Source organism: Mauremys reevesii, linkage group 24 (genome assembly GCF_016161935.1).
Source record: "Mauremys reevesii isolate NIE-2019 linkage group 24, ASM1616193v1, whole genome shotgun sequence".
NCBI lineage: Eukaryota > Metazoa > Chordata > Testudines > Geoemydidae > Mauremys > Mauremys reevesii.
In genome coordinates this window covers 15,230,854-15,240,986 of record NC_052646.1, presented here as the reverse complement: position 1 = coordinate 15,240,986, position 10,133 = coordinate 15,230,854, and the positions used below count along the sequence as shown (strand labels likewise).

Here is a 10,133-nt window from a genome sequence, read left to right as displayed (position 1 = left end):
GGCCGGCGCGGCCCTGCTCCCCAGCTCAGCTCGGGGCCCTGCTCTCCCCTTAGTTCAGCCCCACTCGGTCTGACCCAGGCAATTCCAGCTCACACGGAGGACAGGACCCCCCTGGCCTCTTGACTCCCTCATTGGCCTGCCCGTCCTGCTGATCTGGAGCATTGGCCTCTCCCCATTGCGCATGGGGACTGTCAGTCTCAGGGTCCTGATTTCCCATCGACCCTTCCCCTTCCCTTTGGTGCTGGGAGCTAGCCAGCCAAAAACCCCACTGAGTTTTAGTAAGGGGCCAACAGTCCCCTTACACCAGGAAGAGGAAGAGGACGAGGAAGGTGGAAGGTTCAGGGAGTCGCTTTCGGCAATGGAGAAGGTGCCGTTCCAAGGGCTAATTCCTGCCAGGATCCTCAGCAGAGGACAGAGATGGGAACAAAGGCTGGCAACTCCCCCAGATACAACCTCCTGGAGCATGAGGGTGGAGGGAGTTGCCTGGATGCCGAAATGTGGGGAAGCTCCCCAAATAGGTCAATCATGTTGACTCACAGGGACAGCCCATTTCCCTGGCATAAAAAGTGGCTCATCCCAGAGTATCCTTAGTTTTGTCCAAGACGCAACCGCCGGAGCCTCTTCCACTCCCAAGGGCCCCCGCCGGGAGCTACAGGTGAAGCAAGGCCAGTCCAGCCCCTGTGTCGGGATGCCTGGCTGGGGGCGTTGGGGCACTGGGGTGGAAAGGAGATAACTGTGGTTTGAGGAGCAACATAGGGTGGTGGCTTGGGGCATCTTGCGGTTATTGGGGTGATGATGGACTGCCAGTGGGATCACTCCATTGTGGAGGTATTGACGGGATAGAATGGGGGCTCTGCTCTGTTACTGGGGGGATTATGGCCTGGAATGGGGCACTCAATGAAGATGGATGACTTGGCAGTTTGCCTGCTTGGCTGGTTCTTGGAAGACACGGCTTCTAATCTCCGGTCTGGTGCTGTCGCCCAATCACTTCGCCGCTCTGTGCCTGACTTTCCCCATCTGTACAATGGGGATCATAGCCCTGCCCTGCCTCACCAAGGAATTGTGGGGATAAATAGGATAAAGATTGGGAAGTGCTCGGGTACTACCGTAATGGGGCCCAGATAGCACCTCAGGTCTATTAATTTCTCTGTTATTAAGCTGGCTATGGGGGTTTCACGCTACTCTGTTATTGTTAGAAGGGGAGCGAGTGGCAGTGGGGTGGCTCAGGCCAGCTCATGCAAATCTTTCTCATCCTGCTTGACTTTTAGTTTCTCTCCGCACACCCACCAACAGATCAGATCTTTTCATGGAATATGCCGCTGGGGGCATCTGGGACCAGGTGGAAGTGGAAGATGGAGCTGAGCTGGGGGAGACTGGGCCCCCATTGCCAACAGATGATCACAGTGTGTTTCCCCTCCCCATGTCGGGCAGTGCTGTCATCTCCTGGGGTACAGGCAGGGCAGCCGAGGTGCAGAGAAACCGCTTCCTCATGGGAGCCTGTGGAAGAACGGGAACTCAAGCCTGGCTTTTCTGAATCCTAACCATGCATCTTCCCCGCGAGGCATCCGTCCTCCTCAAGACGCCCGTGGCCAACAATTCCCTTTCGATCTCTTTCCCTGCAGTAAAGCCAGTGACTCCGCCAACAGTATCCATCGCCGCAACCGCCATGGAGCTGCTGATCATCGCGATGCTGGTAGCTGGGGCAGTAGCAGGTAGGAAAAAGAGTCAAGCGAGAAGCCAAGGTTGGGTTGAGTGAGAAGGTTCAGCAGTTTCACCACAGGCCCTTCCAGAAATATCTCAGAGACATTGCTTAAGACAGGTTCCTGCTCAGGAAGAGCGAAATTCCCAGCAGTCCCATTATTGATTTCACTGGTTGCGAAAGGAAATTAATATATTCAGTCCCTGTGTCTCATTATTCTTTATTGTTTGTAGGGCAGGCAGGAAGCCATGATTTCACAATCTGTTTTCATCCCAAATCAGGATAGAAAGAAAGAATTTTGAAATTTCTCACAATAGAAAATGTTTTTTGGGGAAAAAAATAAATCTGTTACACTGAGATGTCAATGTCTTTAAATTTAAAGCATTTATAAAAATATATAACTTTTTCAGAGCATCATTTCGAAATATAATGTTAATTCTTTTAAGAAAAATGTGGAAACAAAAATTCTTGAAAAAAATAAAAAACAAATCAAAATGGCCCTTTCTGATAATGTTCAATGTTCTGGTCAGACTGCCTGTCCCATGAAGCACCATGCACCACTTGGTGAGGAGAAATTAGTGCATCATGGGAGTCCCTGGCTGTGAGGCATCATGGGAGATGTAGTTTGATTGTGGAGCCCAGTCCTTACAGGAGACTGTTTCATTTTAAACTTTTTTTAAAGAATGTGCATCACAACCAACACATTCCTGCAGAAATTATCAGCTTTGACAAAAATGGCATTTTCCAATGGGAAAAAGTTCCATCCAAAAAAGTTTGACAGTTGTAAATATTTTGTGACAGGGTCAGGCCAGATGGCTACAGGAGAGTGGTGGAAGGTAGATACAGTAGCCCCAGATTAAGCAGGTACCTTTTCCCTGGGTAAAATAACAGGGAACAATCAGGAACCTGCTAGAATCAATTAAGGTAGGCGGGCTAATTAGGACACCTAATTATGAGCCAGTTAGGAAGCTACTAGAACAAATTAAGGCAAGTAGGCTAATCAGGGCACCTGGTTAAAAGAAAGACCTCCCTTCAGTTAGGGAGAGACGCGTAAGGAGCTGGGAGTGGGAGGACGTGTTGCTGGAGGACTGAAGAATACAAACGCCATCAGGAAGAAGGTCCTGTGGTGAGGATAAAGAAGGTGTTTGGAGGGAGGTCATGGGGAAGTGGCCCAGGGAGTTGTAGTTGTCACACAGCTGTTACAGGAGACATTGTAGACAGCTGTGATCTGCAGGCCCCCGGCTGGAACCCAGAGTAGAGGGCGGGCTCGGGTTCCCTCCCATCCCCCCAACTCCCTATTTGACACAAGAGGAGTTGACCTGGACTGTGAGTCCCACCAGAGGGGAAGGTCTTTGACCTGTCCCCGACCCACTAGATGGGACAACAGAGACTGTGGGGATTATTCTCCTCCCTTCCCCTATGCTGGCCAGCGATGAAGTGAATGGCAGGTTTGAGCCAGTAGCAAAAGTGGCCAAACTGACGGCTGCTGTGAACCTCTGAGGTGAGCAAATCTGCCGGAAAGCACAAGACCCACCAAGGCAGAGGAGGAACTTTGTCACAATTTGTATTGCGGTCACGGGCACTGACTCCGTGGGTGCTCCGGGGCTGGAGCACCCACAGGGAAAAATTTTTGGGTGTTCCACACCCACCAGCAGCCAAGGTCCCCCACCCTCGCCTCCTTCTCCCACCCCCGGAGTGTGCTGTGGCCCCGCTCCTCCCCCTCCCTCCCAGCGCTTCCCGTTCCCCCGCCGCCTAACAGCGGTTTGGCGGCACTTAGGCCTTTCCGGGAGGGAGCGGGAGGAGTAGGGATGCAGCATGCTCAGGGGAGGAGGCAGAGAAGAGGCAGGGCGGGGGCAGGGGCAGAAACTTTAGAGAAGGGGTTGAATGGGTGCAGGGTGAGGGACTGTGCAGGGGAGGGAAGAGATGGGGCAGGGGCAGGGTGGGGACCGAGCATGCACCAGGCAGAGGGAAAGTCGGTGCCTATGATTGTGGTAAAGCCTAGAAACAGCAGTCACTGACCAACCCCCTGATCTCCTGAACACATGTAAATTGTGATTTCAAGAGGTTTATAATTTGATCAAATCAAGGTGAATTTTCATGTGAACAGCAAAAGGCACCTCCCTGACCCCAGGGCTATTCCCTTGCAAAATTTCAAGTCCCTGCTGCCAAGGCAGCACTTTAAAAAGTGGTTGGAAAATTGTTTGAACATTAAAAAAATGAAGGGCCCTTCTGGGTCATTATAACCAGTCCCTACTACCATGGGCAACTTGGTCATAGAAGCGTATTGAGCTCCATCTTCAAACTCAAGAGGTTTTTTGCCTCCCGCTCCTGTTCCACAACTTACTTCCTTCGATGGTTAGTAACTGTCTTCTAATCTCAGCCTAGATTTACCCATGGTGCTTATCCTCATTTGTTCTTGTGCCAACTCTGGTCTCCATCTGCTACAGATCTTCTCCCTCCCTGGTGTCCCCCCCACACTCTGCATTTAGAGAGAACAATCAGATGCTGGCTCAGCCTTCCTTTTAGGTTAAACCAGCCAAGCTCTTCTGTCTCTCCTTGTAAGAGCAGCTCTCCATTCCCACGATAATCCTAGCGGCCTTCTCGACACCTGTTCCAGTTGGAATTCCTCTTTCTGGAACACGGGTGATTGGAACTGGAGGTTTTCCCAGTGGTTTTAATGCCTCCCTGTCCCTACTGGAAATACCTCATAGAGTCATAGAATATCAAGGTTGGAAGGGACCTCCGGAGGTATCTAGTCCAATGCCCTGCTCAAAGCAGGACCAATCTCCAGACAGATTTTTACCCCAGTTCCCTAAATGGCCCCCTCAAGGATTGAACTCACAACCCTGGGTTTTGCAGGCCAATGCTCAAACCACTGAGCTATCCCTCCCCGTTTTACACTACCTCACCTGGTACAACCTCGGATCTCCTTCTGCATTTGCATGGCCGCATGCGAGCAGTGGCTCATGGTCATCCTGCCCAGGGCTGCCTGGGGAGGGGGGGGGGGCAAGTGGGGAAATTTGCCCCAGACCCCGGGCCCCACAGAGGCCCCACGAGCCCTGGCCCGGCGGCAGTCTGGGTCTTGGGTAGCATTTCGGTGGCAGGGGGCTCTTCGGTGCTGCCGAAGACACGGAGCGACTGAAGGGCCCCCTGCCGCCGAAATGCCGCCAGGTGAGTACAAGCGCCGCCGCTCCCCCGCTTTGCCCCAGGCCCCCTGAATCCTCTGGGTGGCCCTGATCTTGCCACCAGCCAATGAGTCTGGATATGACTGCTGCCCACCCCGCCCCCTGCCCTGATTTCAGCTGATGTTTGCCACTCTCCATTGCAGCCTCAGACACAGAGGGAGTCCGGATCATTGGCGGGAGAGACTGCCGCATTGGCTCCCGGCCCTACCAGGTGGCTCTCCTGAGGAACGGCCGCATCTACTGTGGCGGGAGCCTGATAGACCCGAAGTGGGTGCTAACTGCTGCACACTGCATCAGACGGATCAAGTAAGTCACTGCGGGGGTGGAGGGAGAGAGGGAGATGCATGGGAGTAACCCACGTCCCCAGTCCTTATCTTCTCCCTTGGTGTCCCCCATCCATGCCCAGGTCTCCCTCTGCACCCCTGAATCCCCAGCCCCATCCTCCTCCATTTTTTCCAGCCCTCAAATCACTTTTGTGGTTCTCCTCTGCATCCTCTGTGGTTTTCCAGCATCCTTGTTCACATGTGCCTCAGCACGCCAGCAATGCTCTCCCCAGCGGCGTGTGCAGAGGGAAACTCCCCCGCAGGCTCGCCAGCATCAGCCCCTTTAGCATCCCATGGGCGGCTCATGTGCAGTTGCTCTAGGAGCTGATGGAATGGAGCAGAGCTCTGGGAAATGTTTCCCCTTGACTCCAGCCTGATGCTGTTGGTTCTCAACCATGGAGGTCTGCGGCCCCCTGCTGGTTTCAGGGGATCCGTTGGGTCCTGTGGCTGAAGCCAGGAGCCATGAGCAGTGGCGCATCAGGGTTGAAGCTCTGAGTCCCGGCACCTCCCAGAGCACTGAAGCGACAAGCCCAAGTGCCCCCATCCCACAGGTGAAGCCTGGATCCCCAAATGGATGGGGGCTTTGGGGAGCTCCAGGAAATACTCGATGAGAATTTAAGCCCTGGAACAAACATGCAGAAGGGGCGTGCCTGAAAAATTGAAAGCAATTCAAGCTGCTTTTTTAGAGTTCTGTAATTCTGCAGCTACTCATAAACTCATAGACGTTAAGGTCAGAAGCAGGGGAGGCTCTAGGAATTTGGCCGCCCCAAGCACGGCGGCATGCTGCAGGGGGCGTGCTGCCGATCCCGCCGCTCCGGGGGACCTCTTGCAGACGCGCCTGCGGAGGGTGCGCTGGGAGGGCGGCAGGCAGCTCCGGGGGACCTTCCACAGTCATGCCTGCGGGAGGTCCACCCAAGCCGCGGGACCAGCGAACCCTCCGCATGCCTGCAGGAGGTCCACTGGTCCCCCGGCTCTGGTGGACCTCCCGCAGGCATGACTGCGGAAGGTCTGCCGGAGCCGCCTGCCGCCCTGCCGGCAAAATGCCGCCCCAAGTGCGTGCTTGGCGCGCTGGGGTCTGGAGCCGGCTCTGGTCAGAAGGGACCATTATGATCATCTAGTCTGACCTCCTGCACAATGCAGGCCACAGAATCTCACCCCCCACTCTTATAACAAACCCTTAACCTATGTCTGAGTTATTGAACTCCTCAAATCGTGGTTTAAAGACTTGCAGATAGATCTGTCCTTCCCCTCCCCTCTTTTTCTCCTAACTCTCTTTGTGTGTTACGATGAAGCTGGTATATTTGTTTTATTTGGAAAAACTAATTAAAAGGCATAAATAATACGTTAAAAATCACAGTGTCTCATGTCGGCATTTTTTAAACTTTTCGATTTTCCATTCGCAACTTTTTCTTTCAAAGTGCCCTGTTAGTTTATTTTCAGAAATATTTTGCAACAACTGAAACAAACTATTGCCATCCAATTTTTCAATTCGCTGGAAAGCACAAAACTCTTAGACCCAGATTTGACTATTTGAAATTCTCAGTGCTCCTGCATGTTGGTTTAACTTGGCATGAGCAGGCCGCAGTGCCCAGGACAAGGGAAAAGAAAAATAACCGAATTAAGTTAGTCACAAAAGTGGGTGAGGAGATAGCAAGTGTGAAAAACCAGAATACTTTTTTTCAGGGGTGGGGTATATTTGCATGTATAAGACAATGCCTCTAATATTGGGACAATCCCGATATAATTAGGATGTGTGGTCACCCTACCCAAAAGCCAAAGAGAAGGAATTGACGATTTTTGGTGAAAACTGCAGCTTTGATAACACCAAAGTGTTCCACAAATTAAGGGCAAAGTCATCAAATTGTTCATTTCAGCTCTGTGAAACCAGGTGCAAGAAACAATAATGTCAGCAAAATATGCTGTGAGCCTGTGGCATGAGAACAAAGCATGATATGTACAGGAATTGGGCCTGAAAATACTGGACAAACCATAAAGTGCATGATTTCAGGTAAAATGGAGGGCGCACGCATCAGAATATAGTTAAACTTGTATGTAAAGTAACTAATACTTGTATTCTTTGGATCTGTGGTATGCCCCATAGCCACCCCTTACTCATGACTCTGATCAATTCTGTGGAGTGTATGCCAAGAAACACACAAAATCGGACGCGATTGGAGTCGAACTGAGTTCTTGGAGAACTAAGATGACGAGGTCTCGGAAGCTACTCCAGCATCGACAGGGCCGGCTCCAGACCCCAGCGCGCCAAGTGCGCGCTTGGGGCGGCATTTTGCCGGCAGGGCGGCAGGCGGCTCCGGCGGACCTCCCACAGGCATGACTGCGGAGGGTCCGCTGGTCCCGCGGCTCCGGTGGACCTCCCGCAGAAATGCCTGCGGGAGGTCCACCGCAGCCGCGGGACCAGCGGACCTCTGCAGGCACGTCTGCAGGAGGTCCCCCGGAGCCGCGGGACCAGGCGACCGCCAGAGCGTGCCCCGCGGCGCGCCGCCCTGCTTGGTCGGCGGAATTCCTAGAGCCGCCCCTGAGCATCGAAAATCCATTATTGGCCCAGTTCTAGTTGCTTGTCCGATATGACCTTTGAATAGACGCCCTTTGTCCTCTCTCCATGCAGCACCGTGCGGGTGCATCTGGGGGATTATAATCTATGGGTGAAAGAGCCCACAGAACAGATACGAAGAATCCACAACTTCTTTGTGCACCCCGAGTATAACCTCCGTCCTCGTGACAACGACTTCATGCTTCTGGAATTGGATAAGCCCGCTCGACTCAACAGCTACGTGAACACAATCAACATGACTACCCATTGTCCCTCTCCTGGAACACGATGCAGTGTGTCAGGATGGGGCACCATCGAGTCCCCCCAAAGTATGGGCTGCTAGGGTGAAGAGGGAGGGGTTGAGGTTGGGCTCAGCTTGGGATGGAGGTGGAGGCTCTTTAAGGAGACCTCGTTAACGGGCTGTCAAGGGTTTTTGGAGTCTCCTGGGGGAAATTTTTCATCTGATACTATGATTCAGCAACTCCAAAGTGTCTCACAAATTCGGGGCGTTTTCATTCATTTCAGAAAAAAATATTCTGAAAAAAATTTTGCATTTGAAAACACTGGGATACAATGGCATTTTTTTTCCTTTCGAAATGTTTCCTTTCCTTTTCTTTTCAAACTGTTACAGACATACTTCAAATCACAATGAAATATTATAATATAACATAAAATACTGAATCTAAATGAAATTATTTGTTTGCCATTAAATGAAGAGCTTTTTGTGGCTCTTCTATACATCAAAAATTTCTTTTTTTGGAAAATGAATTTGGGCAGATCCCAGCTGGGGTCAACCAGCTGTAGCTCCATTGGAGTCAATGTGGCCAGATCCCAGCTGGGGTTAATTGGCCATAACTCCATTGGAGTCAGAGGGGTCAGATCCCAGCAGGGGTCAATGGGCCGTAGCTCCATTGGAGTCAATGGGGCCAGATCCCAGCTGGGGTCAATGGGCCGTAGCTCCATTGGAGTCAATGGGGCCAGATCCCAGCTGGGGTCAATGGGCCCGTAGCCCCATTGGAGTCAATGGGGCCAGATCCCAGCTGGGGTCAATCAGCTGGAGCTCCATTGGAATCAGTGGATCTAAGCCAGTTTACACCTGTTGAGGGTCCTACACTAAGTTTTTTTTTCTCTTGCACCCTGTTCCCTGCTTATGATCTCCTGTTTTTCTGTCATTGCCCAGAGCTGTTCCCAGCCATCATGCAGTGTGCAGATCTCTATAGCGTCAGCCAGGCCAGGTGCCAGGCCACTTACGGTGGCAGGATCACGGAGAACATGTTCTGCGCTGGCGTGGAACAGGGCGGCATAAGCTCGTGCAAGGTAAGGGAGCATCCCGGGGAATGGGGCGGGTGATGGGTGTCGGAGCTCACACAGCTCAATACTCTTTATCCCCTATGACCTGCAAACCCTTCTCTGCCTACTACTGAGGGGCCGTCGTCACTCAGCCCCTGGCCCCAGCCAGCCTTCGTGCCCCATGGAAGAGCAGCCGATCTGCCCTCCAGCCGCACCGAGCCCTAAATGCTGAGCTTCATCCAGCTCCTGGGCCTGTCTGATCCCAGCGCAGGTGCAGCCAGCTGCAGCTACCGGAACCCATTTCTGCTCTTTAAACCCTTCCTGTCCGTGTGTCCCTGCCACCACCTGCTGGAGGGGATGAGCTCTGTGAGTCTGTGTGTTTGTGTATGTGTGTGTGACCCTGCTGCCCCCTGCTGGAGGGGATGGACCCTGCTCTGGGTGTGCGTGCGCACACTGGGGGCATGGCTGTGTTTTGCTGATGTCTTCGCATTGTCTCTGCAGGGGGATTCAGGAGGCCCACTGGTCTGCAATGGGCAGCTGCAGGGTGTGGTCTCCTGGGGGAAGTCTGTCTGTGCCCTGCCGGGAGAGCCCAGGGTCTACGCCAATGTCTGCAAAGCTGCCCAGTGGGTGAGGAGCACCATAGGGAGGAATTGCACCAGATCGGACTGAGAGCTCACAGCGCGTCACGCCTGCCACAATAACCCACCAACACAGCCCCAGCCACACCTCTCCTCATCTCACCGCGGCACCCGGGGGATGCAGAATGGGGTCGGGGGAGCCGGCCCGGCTGGGATTGGGATGAGGGAGCTGCAGTTGGGCCAGGCCTGACAAAATCCTAGGACTGGGTTAAAAGTGTGCGACTGGTTTGAAAAGCATGAATGAGCCTGTGAAAACAAGGAGGTGTCCTTGTGGCACCATAGAGACTAACTCATTTATTTGGACATAAACTTTTGTGGGCTAGAACCCACCTCATTAGATGCATGGAGTGGAAAATACAGTAGCGGGTATATATACATAGTACGTGAAAAGATGGGAGTTGCCTTACCAAGTGTGAGGTCAGTCTAACGAGACAATTCAATTAACAG

General features: G+C 52.6%; 1 protein-coding gene across 1 annotated transcript; it reads left to right on the top strand.

The window, feature by feature from the left end:
• The first annotated feature begins 1,543 nt into the window (after positions 1 to 1,543).
• On the top strand, positions 1,544 to 9,717 carry LOC120390546 (trypsin-3-like). The gene is made up of 5 exons (XM_039513277.1): positions 1,544 to 1,712; positions 5,028 to 5,190; positions 7,834 to 8,087; positions 8,939 to 9,075; positions 9,550 to 9,717. The coding sequence occupies exons 1-5, from the start codon at positions 1,544 to 1,546 to the stop codon at positions 9,715 to 9,717; spliced, it is 891 nt and encodes a 296-aa protein (XP_039369211.1).
• The last annotated feature ends 416 nt before the right edge of the window (positions 9,718 to 10,133 follow it).

Coding starts and splice junctions, on each gene's coding strand:
- LOC120390546 (XM_039513277.1), top strand. CDS start 1,544: ATGCATCTTCCCCGCGAGGCATCCGTCCTCCTCAAGACGCCCGTGGCC. Junction 5,191..7,833: donor CACTGCATCAGACGGATCAA/GTAAGTCACTGC, acceptor CTCTCCATGCAG/CACCGTGCGGGTGCATCTGG. Junction 8,088..8,938: donor CACCATCGAGTCCCCCCAAA/GTATGGGCTGCT, acceptor GTCATTGCCCAG/AGCTGTTCCCAGCCATCATG.